Below are 18326 nucleotides of genomic sequence, written 5' to 3' on the forward strand. Positions count from 1 at the left end.
AGATATGTAAACATTATTAAAGCAAAATTATTAAAGTGACTAGGGTTCATTTATTAAAGTGGCCAATGATTTCAAGTCTGTGTATATAGACAGCAGTCTCTCTGTGCTAGTGATGGCTGTTGAACAGTCTGATGGCCTTGAGAAGCTGTTTTTCAGTCTCTCGGTCCCAGCTTTGACTCACCTGTACTGACCTCACCTTCTGTATGATAACGGTGAGAACAGGCAGTGGCTCGGGTGGTTGTGGTCCTTGATGATCTTTATGGCCTTCCTGTGACATCTGGTGCTGTTGGTGTCCTGGAGGGCAGGTAGTTTGCGTTATGCAGACTGCACCACCTTCTGGAGAGCCCTGCGGGTGTGGGCGGTGCAGTTGCCGTACCAGGCGGTGATACAGCCCGACAGGATGCTCTCAATTGTGCATCTGTAAAAGTTTGTGAGGGTTTTATGTAATAAGCCAAATTTCTTCAGCCTCCTGAGGTTGAAGATGGGCTGTTGTGCCTTCTAAACCAAACTGTCTGTGTGGGTGGAACATTTCAGTTTGTCAGCAATGTGTACGCTGAGGAACTTAAAACTTTCCACCTTCTCCACTGCTGTCCCGATGATGTGGATCGGAGGGTGCTCCCTCTGCTGTTTCCTGAAGTCCACGATTATCGCCTTTGCTTTGTTGACGTTGAGTCAGAGGTTATTTTCCTGGTACCACACCCCCTGAGCCCTCACCTCCTCTCTGTAGGCTGTCTCGTCGATGTTGGTAATCAAGCCTACTGCTGTTGTGTCATCTTCAAACTTGATGATTGAGTTGGAGGCGTGCTTGACCACGCAGTCATGGGTGAACAGGGAGAACAGGAAGGGGCTGAGCACACACCCTTGTGGGCCAAAGTGTTGAGGATCAGCGAAGTGGAGGTGTTGTTTCCTACCTTCACCATCTGGGGGCGACACGTCAGAATGTCCAGGACCCAGTTGCACAGGGCGGGGTTCAGACCCAGGGCCTCGAGCTTAATGATGAGCTTGGAGGGTACTATGGTGTTGAATGCTGAGCTATAGTCAATAAACTGCATTCTTACAAAGGTATTCCTCTTGTCCAGATGGGATAGGGCAGTGTGATGGCGATTGTATCGTCTGTGGACCTATTGGTGCAGTAAGCGAATTGAAGTGGGTCTAGGCCTGACAGCTAAGGAAAGGTTGAAGAGATTATGTTGCTTACCTTCACCATCTGGGAGCGGCCCTTCATGAAGTCTAGGACCCAGTTGCATAGGGAGGAGTTCAGTCCCAGGTCTGTGAGGAGGGACTGTTTTGGGACTGTCAGTGTGTGTGTCTTGGCAATTGATTGTGTCTTCAGGGAAGTGTGTGTGTGCCAGCGGTGTCATGCCTGTGTGTTTGGAGAGAGCTGAGGCATACATAGCAGTCTAGGGCCAAACTCTCAGAGGGGAAGTGTGACTCTTCATGCGTCTCCAGCACTGTGTTTATTTGCTAGTTTACTGGTGGCTGAGTCACAGAACAGTGTTTTCCCATAGGAGCCATCAAAATACACAGAGAGGGAGGGAGATATGGAAACTTCCTTCTGTTTTGCTGTAAACACCCACGCAAGCACGCACCCATACACACATGCACCCATACACACACACGCACACACAGTGTTGTACAACTAACCTTGTGGGGACACACAATTCAGTCCCATTCAAAATCCAATTTTCCCCTAACTCCTAACCTTAAACTTAACCCTAACCTTAATCCTAATCATAACCCTAGCTCCTAACCCTAGTTCCTAACACTAAACCTAATTCTAACGTTAACATTCATTCTAACCTTAACCCTAAACCCCCTAGAAATAGCATTTGACCTTGTGGGCATTGGTGGAAAAAGTACTGGTTCAATAGGGTCTGGTTCGGCGGATGATTGGATGGCTTTTAAACGTCTTTGAAATATGGGTGTGGCTATGATCTGAAAATTGAAATCTACTTCGTCTAATTTAAATAATCCTTCCAAGTTTTGTCAAGTAGTGAAAGTTTTGGAGTGTAAAAAAAGATACACAGCTTCCCAAACAATTGTTGGTCGACACACAGATTGTAACTGAGAGAACCTCCATTCTGAAAGCCTTAAATCGGCATTTTAGATGCAGGAAGATTATTTGAAAAGGTCAAAGGTATAAATGAACCCCCTATGAATTTACCTGACACCCCTGTGCACTCCTTCACTAGGTTCTCCTTTTCAACCTTCTCTGTTTCAGAAGTGCATAAAACCCTGAAAGAAATGTATAGGAAAAAAATCTCCTGGCCCTGATGAACTAGACCCCCGCTTTCTACACCTAGTTGCAGACATCATTGCTCCCCCTTAACATGCATTTTTAACCTTACGCTTGACGTTAAGGAAATCCCCCAATTTATTGAAATCTGCTTCCATTTTGAAGTATGTTTGGGGTTATTGTCCATTTGGAAGACCCATTTGCAACCAAGCTTGAACTTTCTGACAGATGTCTTGAGATGTTGCTTCAATATATCCACACAATTTTACTTCCTCATGAAGTAAAATGCCATCTATCATGCCATCTATTTTGTGAAGTGCACCAGTCCATCCTGCAGCAAAGCACCACCACAACATGATGCTGCCACCCCTGTGCTTCACGGTTGTGATGGTGTTCTTCAGCTTGAAAGCTTCCCCCTTTTTCCTCCAAACATAATGATGGTCATTATGACCAAAGAGTTCTATTTTTGTTTCATCAGACCAGAGGACATTTCTCCAAGAAGTGCGATCTTTGTTCCCATGTGCCGTTGCAAACCGTAGTCTGGCTTTTTTTAAAATTGTGGTTTTGGAGCAGTGGCTTCTTCCTTGCTGAGCAGCCTTTCTGTCACGACTTCCGCTGAAGTCGGGTCCTCTCCTTGTTCAGGCGGCGCTCGGTGTTCGGCGTCGCCGGTCTTCTAGCCATCATCGATCCACTTTTCATTTTCCATGTGTTTTGTCTTGTTTTTCCTCACACCTGGTTTCAATTCCCTCAATCAGTTGTTGTGTATTTAACCCTCTGTTCCCCCAATGTCTTTGTGCGGGATTGTTTATTGTAAGTGGCACGTGTTGATTGGTGCGCGATGGGTTTTGGTACCCAAATGTCTTGTTATTTTTATGCCGTGGGTTTTGCTATTAAACTGCTCCGGCTATTACCAGGTTCTGCTCTCCTGCGTCTGACTTCCCTGCCACCGATTACACACACTTTACACTTTCAGGTTATGTTGATATAGGACTCGTTTGACTGTGGATATAGATACTTTTGTACCGGTTTCCTCCAGCATCTTCACAGGGTCCTTTGCTGCTGTTCTGGGATTGATTTGCACTTTTCGCACCAAAGTACGTTCATCTCTAGGAGACAGAACGTGTCTCCTTCGTGAGCGGTATGACGGCTGCGTGGTCCCATGGTGTTTATACTTACGTACTTTTGTTTGTATAGATGAACATGGTACCTTCAGGCGTTTGGAAATTGATGAACCAGACTTGTGGAGGTCTACAATTGTTTTTCTGAGGTCTTGGCTGATTTCTTTTGATTTTCCCATGATGTCAAGCAAAGAGGCACTGAGTTTGAAGGTAAGTCTTGAAATACATACACCTCCAATGGACTCAGGCTAATTGACATCATTTGTCAGAAGCTTCTAAAGCCATGACATAATTTCCTGGAATTTTCCAAGCTGTTTAAAGGCACAGTCAACTTAGTGTATGTAACTTTCTGACCCACTGGAATTGTGATACAGTGAATTATAAGTGAAATAATCTGTCTGTAAACAATTGTTGGAAAGCATGCACAAAGTAGATGTAATAACCGACTTGCCAAAACTATAGTTTGTTAACAAGAAATGTGTGGAGTGGTTGAAATGAAGTGGTAAAATGTCACTCTTTTTTTAATCAGGTCGGTAAATAAATATAAATGATGGTCCCATTCTCATTTGTTTTTAACAGTCCCAACAATTAGAACAGATCATGGTAGAAATAGTTTTAGTTACTCAGCTCCATGGTCCTGGATTTCTCTCCTGAACATTTCCGAATTTGATGATCAAGTCACGTTGGTGGAGTTTAAACACTTGATCAATGTAAATATCATAGAAGAGTGTAATTGTCTTTAGGACAGCTGTTTTTTAGTCGTGACAGTGTTTTTTTTTTAGTAACATGTAATTGTTGTACTGTATGTGCGTCTATAGTTTTGTTTAATGTTGTGTTAGTGTATATAAGTTGGTTTTCCTGAAACGTTGTTCCCCCTGCTGCTATTGGACCAGGTCTCTCTTGAAAAAGAGATGTTATCCCAATAATTAAAAAACATTTTTTTTTTGTCATACTTGAGTAAAAGTAAAGATACCTTAATAATAAAAAATGACTCAAGTAAAATGAAAGTCATCCAGTAAAATACTACTTGAGTAAAAGTCTAAAAGTCTTTGGTTTTCAATGTACTTAAGTATCAAAAGTAAGTTAAATTTCTAAAATGTACTTAAGTATCAAAAGTAAAACTATAAACCATTTCAAATTCCTTATATTAAACAACCAGACGGCATCATTTTATTTTTGCCAGGGGCACACTCCAACACTCAGACATAATTTACAAAATGTGGCATTTGTGTTTAGTGAGTCCGTCAGATCAGAGGCAGTAGGAATGACCAGGGATGTTCTCTTGATAAGTGTCTGAATTGGACCATTTTCCTGTCAAAATGTAACGAGTACTTTTGGGTGTCAGGGAAAATGTACGGAGTAAAAAGTTCATTATTTTCTTTAGGAATGTAAAAGTATAATTTGGCAAAAATAGAAATAGTAAAGTACAGATACCCCCCAAAACTACTTAAGTAAAAATACTTTAAAGTACTACTTAAGTACTTTACACCACTGCTTGTGGAGACCAACAAAATGTCCCGTTGGTCAAATTGTTGTTTGTTTACTATTCTTGTGTGGACTTCTGGTCCCCACAAGTATAGTTAAACACGTCCACACACACACACACATGCACGCACACAACCACCCTCCTTCCAACCCACCAGTCCCAATTTGTCCCCTTGAGAAATGCCTAGCTAAAACATTAGGTTATCGATAAATGTGCATTATTTTGTGTGGGTGAACCCTACTCTCCTCTACCGAGCGCACATCCTCCCCCTCTAAAACCCTGAGATGTCCCTTGTCGTACTAATCCAGTAATATTGTGGCCTAGTATGAGAGAGGGAGAGAGAGAAAGAGGGTGTGTGTGGGTGGACTTCTTAGCATGGCCAAAACATTCAACAGAACACCATGTGCTGACTGCCACCCTAAGACTCTCCACCTCTCACAGCTCCACATGCATGACCCACACAACCAATGCCCCCCACATTACAGCAGGTTAGCGTTTCTTCCTCATGAATCTTGTTCTGGAGGCAGCTCTGCGGAGTGGTCACTAGCTGGCACAGTCACAAAGTCATCAAATCTGATTTTAAACCTAACCTTAACCACTGCTAAACCCTAATGCATAACCCTAACCTTAAATAAAAATAAAATGTTTGTTTTCATGAATTTGTACAAATTTTGACTTTGCAGCTGGCCCATCTAGCGGAAATCGCTCCGTTCTGCCTCAAGGACAAGACCAATAAACGTCTACCTGCCACATTACAGGGGAAACTAAAGGGTCCATTGTTTCATGATGCCCCTCTCGATGATAAACAAACAAAAATAAATGCATGGTAATAGGTCACTTTTTTAAATATATGAATTTCAATTCTATGAACAATGCATTTCCTGAGTTAATCGTAACTTTCTCCTCCCCTGATAGCGGAGGTTTGTGTCAGACCCAATGATGTGTATAAACCCTGGATTCCGGCAGGTACTCTAGCGGTTAAGAGCGTTGGGCAAGTAACATCGAAAGGCTGTTGGCTTGAATCCCAGAGCCGAGCAGGAGAAAAATCTGCTGATGTGCCCTTGAGCAATGTACTTTCCCTAATTGCTCACTCTGGATAAGAGTGTCTGCTAAATTACTAAAATATTTCAGTCAATTTCACAAGCAACACATTTGACCAAAAAAAGACAAAAAAAAAAGTATAAATACATTGTAAACCACTGAGGTGAATTCAGAATACATGTGAATTTTACATCTACATGTAAACCAATGACAATCAATGCTACAGCAGGTACATTTTGTGTTTGCTTACACCAAATTATGCGATTTGCTACACAAAGAACAACTTATAAAGCAAATGGTGATGGCAAAAAAAAAAACTATATAGAAAGGGGAGAGAGGGTAGGAAAGGGATAGAAAGAGTAGCCTAGATGGCATAGAAAGAGGAAAAGGAGGTGGGTGGGCTACAGACAACCTAACCAATCATACGGTGTAGAGCTTGGGCATGGACAAACTGCATCTGCCAACACATCCTCCAATACGTTTCTGTCTTTCATTCCCCCTCTCTCTCACACACACGGCATCATTTCTAATCCTGTTCCACTGAAACAGAGGATGTATGCCAGGGAACCATATGGGCCTGAACTAACCACCCCCTCATCTCCACATACACAGTACAATGATAGATTGCACGTTCTGCAAAGGAGTCCCATAGTATCTAAAATACTCATCACCAAAACAAAGTGTGCATAACCACGCGTGCACAGACACGTTTGGAGCAGGGACAACCCGGTTCTATAGTCATCCGCTGTGGATGGGAATCTAACACAGCTAATTGACACCGGACCCTTTTACACAACCAACTGGCTCAGTTATGGTGGAAGGTTCCAGAATGAATCTCAACGACTTTCGTCTGTGTCCCAAATGGCACCCTATACAGTGCACTATGTAGGGAATAGGGCACCATTTGGGATGCACAACACGCTCTTTCACTCACATGCTCTCCCTCCCTCACCCATAACCGGCCACTAAATGCCCGCTGGGATAGAAATGCATCCGATAAAGAGCATTGGCATAATAACGAGAATCACAACATTTGTTCTTGAGTGATGGATGACAAGTTGGCTTTGATCCTAAAGAGGCCCCTCCCTCTCTTCATCTGTCCTCCATCCATCGCTATCTCTCGCTCTAAAGTGTGGTGTGCCTGTTCAGAGGCGTTCTCTCTTCTGTCATCCGTTGCCGTGGCAGCCAGGGGGGGTTAGGTGACAAGTACAGGGTGTCCCCTAGGACCTAGGTCACAGAGGTAACGTACCTACGCCAGCAAAATAGGACTCACTGGGGCCCTTGCTCCCTTCCTCCATCCAGGACCTCTATATCAGGTGGTGTGAACGGAAGGCCCGGAAAATCGTTATAGACTCCAGCCACCCAAGCCATTGACGGTTCTCTCCGCTTCCGCATTTCAAATGGAACCGGTGCATCAAATCTGACACCATGTCTCCTGAACAGCTTCTATCTCCAAGACATAACACTGCTAAATAGCTAACAAAATAATTACACACACTGAGTTGACCCTTTTTTGCAGTCTCTATACAAACTCAGATGGCCCTACACACTCACCGACACTCCAACACACACTTCATAATTTGCTCACACACACATATAATTATCATATTTTCTGTTTATCATATATCCTGAGCCTCCAGCACCTCTGATTCAGAGAGGTAGGGTTAAATGCGGAAGACACATTCCACTTGAATGCATTCAGTTGTACAACTGACTAGGTATCCCCCTTTCTCTTTCCCTATACATATCTACCCCTCCAGTATCTCTGCACATTGTACATATGGTACTGGAACTGACTGACCCTGTTTATGTTCTACCTTATGCTATTTATGACATTAAAAATGGAAACTGTGGACGAACACAGTCCTCTGCACACACACACACACGCAGACAGGAACACACGCAGACACATACATATGCACACACTTGTTCAATACAACACAAGCATGTTTGTTTTTTTATCATGAGTTCAATGAGAAAGTAATCAAAGAATATAAAGAGTCACATCCATGGCTCGCAATTTGTAAACCGAGATGACAGTGTACATTTCCAGCAGTTTTGAGAAGTAAAATTGAACACATTGGATCATGATTAGCCACAGTTTTCACATACTATAGAACAAGAAAATAGTTACAGGGATTGTCACATGATTGAAAACCTTACAACATGCCATTAGATTGTATAAAGTAGAACCTCAAAGATGCGAGCCTCAAGAGTTACAGATTGACCAGTCAACCGAACGGGCAATATGAAACAGAACTTCTGTAAAAAGAGAGAGTTACAGATTGACCAGTCAACCGAACGGGCAATATGAAACAGAACTTCTGTAAAATGTAAAATGTTGTTTACATGGTCTTAAAAACAAAATCAGATATTATTACAGTATCTAGATAAATGATTAGAGAACACATGTAAAACAATAAATATATATGTATATATTTTCTATAACAAATAATTTATATATAAAAATATATTTAATCAATATATTCGATAAAGGTTTGATGAGTTTTTAAAGTGAATTTCAAAGTTACGGACATTTCAGTGTTCTGAAGGACCTCCAGTCCAGACATGTTCGTATGTCGGAGTTCCTACTATACACTGAGAGTACAAAATACCTTCCTAATATTGAGTTGCACCCCCTTTTGCCCTCAGAACAGTCAAAAATCGCCAGGGCATGAACTCTACAAGGTGTCAAAAGCATGGCACATGGATGCTGGCCTATGTTGACTCAAATGCTTCCCGTAGTTGTGTCATCGGCTGGATGTCCTTTGGGTGGTGGACAATTCTTGATACACTCGAGAAACTATTGAGCGTGAAAAACCCAGCAGCGTTGCAGTTCTTGACAGACTCAAACCGGTGTGTCTGGCACCTACTACTACCCTACCCAGTACATAGGTACTTAAATATTTTGTCTTGCCCACTCACCTTCTGAATGGCACAAATACACAAATCCATGTCTCAAGGCTTAAAAATCCTTCTTTAACCTGTCTCCTCCCCTTCATCTACACTGATTGACGTGAACTTACTGTTATAATAATAATAATAATAATAATAATAATAATAATAATAATAATACCTTTATTTCAACAAGGAACACAGACTGAGACCAAGGTCTATTTTACAGCTGGGCCCTGCGTATACATGTTTACACATACAGTTTAGGTACAATGACTTAAGAAGTGACATCAATAAGGGAGCATAGCGTTCACCTGGTCAGTCTGTGTCATGGAAAGAGCAGGTGTTCCTAACGTTTCGTACACTCAGTGTATGGTATGTCTCTGATTATTACTTCTGTTTTCAACATGGTACTGCATACTCGATTCATTATTCAACACAATAAATAGCAAAAAGGAGAAATATATATTTTACGGTCTGATTTTCTTCACTACTTCCAATCCCAGATGAGATTTCTCATTTTCTGTAAACAGTTTCACTTAATGCCTTAATCCAATCAGCCAATTACAGACTGAAATGGCACCATATTTCCTACATAGTGCACTACTTTTGACCAGAGCCCTAGCGCCCTGGTTAAAGGTAATAGTGTGCTATATAGGGAGGGAATAGGGTACCATTTCAGACCCAATCAGTCTGATCAAAATAGTCCAGTCAGAAACCATTGACTAGTCTGACTGAATTGATGAGGTCATTTCCCCCTCCCCCCTCCTTCATGGGCATGTCACTAAGTCCGGTCCACATATCCCAGGCCCATCACAGTTTCAACCACCATCCTGTCTCCATTTACCAGTGAGAACACAACAGAGGGGCAGAGGCCTTCCCATCTCCACAGAAACATCCCATGACCCCCAATTCTGATCTGTCCCATTGGTGCGCAGAAACCGTATCATTGGCTAAACCCAGGGTGGTCGTCCCTAGAGCACGTCTGCGATTGGCTCATTGGATTTCTGGCGGTGAGAGCCAGACAGGGTTCAAAGGTGAGAGGTGGTTCCGGTGGTCCATGGCCAAATTGGAGTCGGGGGCAGGACGACACAGCCGGCGGAAACGCTACGGGTCAACAGGAGAGATGGACGAGATGTTAGTCACACACAACCTATGCCTTAATGCACTGTACAGTATGTCTTATATGCTTAGTACAGTCTTGTGCACAGAATTACTGGCCAACCTATTCACTATAGCATGATGGGAAGGTACAAGTTATTTTCAAGACACACTAATGTCTTGTGTAACCATGAGGGTAAGTCACAGGGGAAATGGCGGTAATTAAGTGTGGAGTCAGTCCACATAGTGCAGTGTTGGACGGTAGGGGTAAGAGTAACAGTTAATGTGGGAGTCAGGGTTATGGTAGGGCCAAGTGTAGTAGTTGGCTGTTGGTGTACAAATGTGTGACTGACCTGTGTTAGGCTGCCGGGGGTGGTGGCAAGGGCGTAAAGTGCACAGAGGGGCAGCAGGGAGACAGAGGAGAGGGTGAGGAGCCATCCCAGAGCTGTGGCCCACCCCGGGGCTACTATGCCCTTGCCCAGGGACAGAGGGGACCAGCACACCAAGGAGAACACAAACGTCGCCTGGAGAGAGAGAGAGAGAGAAAGAGTTGCACACACATTGCTTGTCTGAATAGGACCCAATGGATTCATCTTGAACCAGTGTATCAGTCTGATCCCTTTGTAGGGTAAGAAATGTACAGAGAAAAGTCCTAACTAGATTCTGCAAAAAACGGTAACCAAATAATTCACATAATTACTCAAATGTGTACATAGATAGAATGACAGACACAATTGGGATATATGAAGATCACAGGGCTCTTCCCACACACAGGGGTCAAGGGTTAAAGGTCACTCACCGTGCACATGGCTGGCGTCAGGTAGCGCCAGCACAGCTTGAAGAAGGGCAGCGGGCTGTAGCCAATCATGTGCTTAATGTTGTCATTGAACCTGTCAGGCCCTAAGGAACAGGGCGAGGGGTCAGCGGTTATTACATGGTTCTGTGGTCAAGGCTGGGTTCTGACCACAACAGTGGTTTAACCATGGTTCTGAATTGTAAGGACCAAACCAGGTCAATCTGAAGTCCAGGCACAATTGTAAAGACCAGTAATTGAAAACTAGAAAATGGTCTCCGAGGCCCCAAACCACTTAAATCGGACACCCATATAAGACGGTAGAACTATAGCACAGGATATTGTCTAAGGTCCTGAACAGACCACCTTTAAATCCCATGGTCGTAATGACCATAGAGGAACTACTGGATACCTGACCGCAGTCTAAACGACCACGGACAAATTCCATCTCCACGGGGATGCTCAGAGAGTAGTAAAGCATGGCTACCGCAACTCTCCCAAGTGCATTCAGAAAGTATTCAGTATTCAGACCCCTTCCCCCTTTTCCACATTTTGTTACGTTACAGCCTAATTCTAAAATGGATTAAATTCATTTTTTTGTTCTCATCAATCTACACACAATAATGACAAACATTCTACATTTACATAAGTATTCAGATCCTTTGCTATGAGACTCGAAATTGAGCTCAGGTGAATCCTGTTACCATTGATCATCCTTGAGACGCTTCTACAACTTGATTGGAGTCCACCTGTGATAAATTCAATTGATTGGACATGATTTGGAAATGGCACACACTTGTCTATATAAGGTCGTACAGTTGACAATGCATGTCAGAGCAAAAACCAAGCCATGAGGTCGAAAGAAATGTCCGTAGAGCACAGAGACAGGATTGTGTCGAGGCACAGATCTGGGGAACGGTACCAAAAAATGTCTGTAGCATTGAAGGTCCCCAAGAACACAGTGGCCTCCATCATTCTTAAATGGAAAAAGCTTGGAACCACCAAGACTCTTCTTAGAGCTGGCCGCCCGGCCAAACTGAGCAATCAGGGGGAGAAGGGCTTTGGTCAGGGTGGTGACCAACAACCCAATGGTCACTGACAGAGCTCCAGAGTTAGTCTGTGGAGATGGGAGAACCTTCCAGAAGGACAACCATCTCTGCAGCACTCCACCAATCAGGCCTTTATGGAAGAATGGCCAGAAGGAAGCCACTCCTCAGTAAATGGCACATGACAGCCCGCTTAGAGTTTGCCAAAAGGCAACGAATGAACTCTCATACCATGAGAAACAAGATTCTCTGGTCTGATGAACCAAGATTTGGCCTGAATGCCAAGCGTCACGCCTGGAGGAAACTTGGCACCATCCCTACGGTGAAGCATGGTGGTGGCAGCATCATGCTGCGGGGATGTTTTTCAGTGGCAGGGACTGGAAGACTAGTCAGGATCAAGGGAAGATGAATAGAGAAAAGTAGACAGAGATCCTTGATGAAAACCTGCTCCAGAGCGCTCAGGACCTCAGACTGGGGCGAAGGTTCACCTTCCAACAGGACAACGACCCTAAGCACACAGCCAAGACAACTCAGGAGAAGCTTCGGGACAAGTCTCTGAATGTCCTTGAGTGGCCCAGCCAAAGCCCTGACTTGAACCCCATCGAACACCTCTGGAGAGACCGGACTCCCGAATGGCGCAGCGGTCTAATGTACTGCATTTCAGTGCTAGAGGTGTCACTACAGACTCTGGTTCGATCCTGGGCTGTTTCACATCCGGCCGTGATTGGGAGACCCATTGGGTGCCGCACAATGGGCTCAGCGTCGTCAGGGTTTGGCCGGGGTAGGCCGTCATTGTTCTTAACTGACTTGCCTACTTATAAAGGTTAAATAAAAATGTAATAAAAAGACCTGAAAATAACTGTGCAGACACGCTCCCCATCCAACCTGACAGAGCTTGAGAGGATCTGCAGAGAAGAATGGGAGAAACTCTCATAATACAGGTGTGCCAAGCTTGTAGCGTAATTGCTGTAGGCTGTAATCGCTGCCAAACAAAGTACTGAGTAAAGGGTCTGAATACTTAAATGTAATTTTTCAGTTTAACATGTTTAATACATTAGCAAAATGTTCTAAAAATCGGTTTTTACTTTGCCACTATGTGGTATTGTGTGGAGATGTGAAAAAAACATAACAAAAATAGTGAAGAGGTCTGAATACTTTCCAAATGCACTGTAGGCATGCATGTATGAAGTTAAACACACAACTTAGGAATTCACCAGAGCAGAGAGGTTCCCACCTCACACAGACTGCTCCAGTCCCCATCAGCATTCCTATCTACAGCCCGTGTCTCTACCTTCTGGCTAGGGCTCTTAGCGTAAAACAACAATCCTATCTTACACTCTCAACTTACATGGAAACAAATTAAAGTAGATCACCCAAAATCCCTCTGCAGTTCCACTGTAGACTCTGCAGATTTTCACTCTGGCTTTTCTGTGTCTGAGCCTGTCTATGTTAGAGACTTCGTGTTAGCATTTGAGGCAGATCTATGCCCAAGCTTTTCTGTGTCTGAAACTTTTTGGGATGTTAGCGTTTCGAAGAAGATTTATGCTCAGGTTTTTCTATCACCGGAGTTTTCCTGTGTTAGCGACTTAGCGCTAGCATGTTATCATCTAAGGGAGATTCATGCCTGAGCTTTTCTTTGCCTATGCTTTTTGTGTGTTAGTATCCGAGGCAGCTACTGTGGGCTCCCCAGGGCCCCATGGCTGAGACTGTGTGGCGACACATTCAGCGGGAAGATTTAGGGTCTGGGGAGACAGTGACTCATGAATAGATCTGGCGCTGGCTCGGTCTCCACTACACTACAGCTCACACTGAATGTCTTCTGCCCGCAATAGACTACTCCAGATTCATATAGTGTTGACCTGAATAGGAATGTGAAAGGTACGGTGAGAGGACATACAAGATTTGTGCATAGTTAAACACCACTGTTAGCTCACTTTGTGCATATTTGCACAATTGAGAGATATCTATACATCTTGCTATGGCTAACAGAAAGTACAGTGTTTCGAGGCACACGTGTGTTCAGTGTACATTGTTAAGTCTACATTAGGTTGAAAGATGTTGTGTTAAGGTTGTGATAAGGTATTTAATTGTGCTCTGGACTCACCGTAAACCCAGCCCACGGCCACTGACTGGAAGATGGACAGGAGCAGCAGACTGGCCCCACTACAGGAGTAGTGGTCATAGATCTGGAACACATAGAGACCACCCTATCCAAAGAGATTGAGAGAACATGACATCACAGATGTATCACCACATCATAGATCTACACAATTGAAAAGACAGAGGGAGATCATTTAATTGGGAGAAGACATTTGGGTAATGTACTAATTGTAACAGAGTGTCTAACAGTAGGTGGATATGTCAACTAGTCGGGCATTAGGTCAAATAGACAGACAGACAACCAATCATGTAGACAGACAGGCAAGCAGACTGAGACAGACAGACAGTCAGCTTGCCAGCCATGTAGCCAGTCACGTAGACAGCCACCCAAGCTAACCAACCAGTCATGTGGCCAGTAAAACAGACAACCATCCATCCATCCATCTAGCCTGACAACTCACACTAAATTCTTCTGCTGCTGTCACTCGCTACAGACTCTAGGGGCACAAGGGGCACTTTATAAAACAAAGTAATCAGCGATTGGAGCGTCTCTAACCAATTGGGGTATCAAAGCCAAAGATGAATTTTCAAACTGCCACTTTACCCACGTGTGCTTTGGCTGTGGCCCAACCCATCAGATTCTTGACCAATCAGACGGCCCTGAATGTGTTCGCATTTGGTGAAGGGTTGGGGAGGCACTCAAGATTCAGACTCCATGAGAAGAAACTAACGTCCAAGGGCGTGGGGTAGCACTTGGCCGGAGCAAGGAGTCTGGGGAGCCAAGAAATCATCTACCCATACATCCATCCAACCAGACTCACCGGGGTGACCATGACCAGGCCAACCAGGAAGCAGACGACACACACCATCAGCAGCAGCAGCTCTCGTCGATAACCTCGCCGGATCACCATAGGGTAGAGGTCAGTCACAGAGGTCATCAGGGCCTCCAAGCTCACAAACTGGACAGGGGGTGGAAGGGGAACGGGGTAGGTTGGTGTGTGTAAGATGGCTGTTACATTGCAATGCTTGTCTGTTGCATACTGTGTGGGTGTTGTCTGTGTGTGCATGTGGATACGATTCTTGTTACAGTGTAATTCTTATTTGTTATACCCTGGATGCATGTGTGGAAGAGACCCTGTGTGTTTGTGTGTGTGTGTGTGCCATACACACACCTGTGTGTCCAGCCCCAGCATGATGATCATGAGGAAGAAGCACACAGCCCAGAGCTGAGGGAGAGGCATCATGGCTACGGCCCGAGGGTAAGCTATAAAGGCCAGCCCAGGGCCTGGAGAGAAACACACACAGTCAGACAAACACAGCCATACAACACCGAGTCATACACATATAGAAAGTATTCAAACCGAGACTTTTTCCACATTTTGTTCTGTTACAAAGTGGGATTAAAATGGATTTAATTGTATTTTTTGTCACAAAAATACTCTAATGTCAAAGTGGAAGTATTAAAAAAAACATTTATAAAACAATTATAAAAAATAAAACACTACTATATCTTGATAATATAAGTATTCAACCCCCTGAGTCAATACATGTTATAAACACCTTTGGCAGCAATTACAGCTGTGAGTCTTTTGGGGTAAGTCTCTAAGAGCTTTGCACACCTGGATTGTACAATATCTGCCTATTATTCTTTCTAAAATTCTTCAAGCTCTGTCAAGTTGGTTGTTGATCATTGCTAAACAGCCACTTTCAAGTCTTGCAAAATATTTTCAAGACGATTTAAGTCAAAACTGTAACTCGGCCACTCAGGAACATTCAATGTCACCTTGGTTAGCAACTCCAGTGAAGATTTGGTCTTGTGATTTAGGTTATTCTCCTGCTGAAATGTGAATTAAATCTCCCAGTGTCTGTTGGAAAGCAGACAGAAACAGGGTTTCCTATAGGATTTTGCCTGTACTTAGCTGTACCCATAACATGATGCAGCCACCACCATGCTTGAAAATTTGAAGAAATGTGATCAACTCAGTGATGTGTAGTGTTGAATTTTCCCCAAACATAATGCTTTGTATTCAGGACAAAAAGTACATTTCTTTGCTACAAGTACCTTGTTGCAAACAGCATGCATTCTTTTGAATATTTGTTATCCTGTACAGGCTTCCTTCATCCACACTGCCATTTAGGTTAGTATTGTAGGATAACTACAATGTTGTTGATCCATCTTCAATTCTCATATCACAACTAGGGATGTTGAGGTGACCGTATTAAAATCGCCCCCACCAGCTAGGCCTAATATATTTATTTCTCAACTTTCCTAATATTAAGCACATAGCTTATATTTACAACAGGAGTATAGCCTACCTGGCTGGCATGAAAATAAACCACGTGGAAAAGCATCCTCCATTCGCTATATAAGTGCATAGATGACATGTATTTGTTCCGCTGCCCCTGGTTCAATACAGGTGCATGATACTGGTCATTCTAAATCAAACAAATGTCACACATTATTTAGTATACGTAAAGACAAGGACCTTGTGAAGATGCTGGAGGAAACAGGTACAAAAGTATCTATATCCACAGTAAAACCAGTCCTATAATCGACATAACCTGAAAGGCCGCTAAGCAAGGAAGAAGCCACTGCTCCAAAATGGCCATAAAAAAGCCAGACTACGATTTGCAATTGCACATGGGGATTAAGATTGTACTTTTTGGAGAAATGTCCAATGGTCTGATGAAACAAAAATAGAACTGTTTGGCCATAATGGGTCTTAATAAATCGTTATGTTTGGAGGAAAAAGGGAGAGGCTTGCAAGCCGAAGAACACCATCCCAACCGTGAAGCACAGGGGTGGCAGCATTGTGTTGTGGGGGTGCTTTGCTGCAGGAGAGAATGGTGCACTTCACAAAATAGATGGCTTCAAGAGGAAGCAAAATTGTGTTTATATATTGAAGCAACATCTCAAGACATCAGTCAGGAAGTTAAAGCTTGGTCGTAAATGGGTCTTCCAAATGGACAATGACCCCAAGCATACTTCCAAAGTTCTGGCAAAATGGCTTAAGGACAACAAAGTCAAGGTATTGGAATGGCCATCACAAAGCCCTGACCTCAATCATATAGAACATTTGTGGGCAGAACTGAAAAAGCATTTTCCAGCTAGGAGGCCTACAAACCTGACTCAGTTACACCAGCTCTGTCAGGAGGAATGGGCCAAAATTCACCCAACTTATTGTGGGAAGCTTGTGGAAGGCTACCCGAAATGTTTGACCCAAGTTAAGCAATTTAAAGTCAATGCTACCAAATATTAATTGAGTGTATGTAAACTTCTGACCCACTGGGAATGCGACGAAATAAATAAAAGCTGAAATAAATCCCTCTACTATTATTCTGACATTTCACATTCTTAAAATAAGTGGTGATCCTAACTGACCTAAGACAGGGAATGTTTACTAGGATTAAATGTCAGGAATTGAGAAAAAATTAGTTTAAAATATCTTTGCCTAAGGTGTATGTAAACCTCCGCCTTCAACTGTATAGCCCAATGTTTGTAGAACAACTAAACTTACATCAATAACTCTAAATTAAGCATATAGGAGTATCTATTTCTTTGTTAACCGCTCAACACAGAATAGCCGCATGTGCGCACTCCCTCAAATAATTTGGAGAAAATATCCTTTATTTTATTCAGCTTAGTTCAATTGTATTCTTCATACTATAAAATAATATAAAATAATGCTACACTAACTAGTGTAGCCCACAGCCATTTGGCATGGCCAGATCAGGACCTAACATAAGGACCACTCCGAGTATGTTATTCTGTTCTTCTGAAATAGAAAACATTTTCTTCATATCATGTTTATTTAGACCTGTCTAAAATAAATAAATGGATTTATTGTGAAGGTGTGGGCTATATTACATGGATTTATTGGATGTTTTAAAATGGAAGCAAAGAGATGCTAAATGTGTTTGTTAATTAACGGTCAATTACCGTGAGACAGGCAGTTATTTGCTTGACAATCACCGGCTGACGAAATTCCGTGACCGCCACAGCCCTAATCACAACCATTAAACTCAAACTGTTTTCACCATCGAACTCATGGTGAAATCCCAGAGTGGTTTCCTTCCTCTCCGGCAACTGAGTCAGGAAATACGCCTGTATCTTTGTAGGGACTGGGTTTATTGATACACCATCCAAAGTGTAATTAATAACTTCACCATGCTCAAAGGGATATTCAGCATTTGCTTTAAAAAAAATATATATATATATATATATATATATATATATTTTTTTTTTACACATCTACCAATCGATGCCCTTCTTTGGAAGGCATTGGAAAACCTCCCTGGTCTTTATGGTTGAATCTGTGCTTTAAATTCATTACTCGATTGAGGGACCTTACACATTGTATGTGTGGGGTACAGAGATGGGGCAGTCATTAAAAATCATGTTAACCACTATTATTGAACACAGAATGAGTCCATGCAACTTATGTGACTCATTAAGCACATATTTACTCCTTAAGCTTCCACAACAAAAGGGTTGAATACGTATTGACCC

At 42.9% G+C, this 18326-nt stretch overlaps 1 protein-coding gene across 6 annotated transcripts in view; it reads right to left on the reverse strand.

Annotated features, from left to right (window-relative positions):
* Nucleotides 1-9024: 9024 nt before the first annotated feature.
* LOC110527587 (sodium- and chloride-dependent GABA transporter 2) overlaps nucleotides 9025-18326 on the reverse strand; it is a 43797-nt gene continuing 34495 nt past the window's right edge. For all 6 annotated transcript variants that reach the window (XM_036983092.1, XM_036983088.1, XM_036983089.1 and 3 more), the window contains 6 exons: nucleotides 14989-15101; nucleotides 14638-14775; nucleotides 13821-13923; nucleotides 10677-10777; nucleotides 10231-10401; nucleotides 9025-9883 (listed from right to left, as the gene is read on the reverse strand). In XM_036983092.1, the coding sequence (XP_036838987.1) occupies nucleotides 9773-9883; nucleotides 10231-10401; nucleotides 10677-10777; nucleotides 13821-13923; nucleotides 14638-14775; nucleotides 14989-15101 (737 nt within the window). In that variant the 3' untranslated portion in view covers nucleotides 9025-9772. The remainder of the gene's footprint in view (nucleotides 9884-10230; nucleotides 10402-10676; nucleotides 10778-13820; nucleotides 13924-14637; nucleotides 14776-14988; nucleotides 15102-18326) is intronic.

This window comes from Oncorhynchus mykiss, chromosome 7 (assembly GCF_013265735.2).
Source record: "Oncorhynchus mykiss isolate Arlee chromosome 7, USDA_OmykA_1.1, whole genome shotgun sequence".
NCBI classification, from domain to species: Eukaryota; Metazoa; Chordata; class Actinopteri; order Salmoniformes; family Salmonidae; genus Oncorhynchus; species Oncorhynchus mykiss.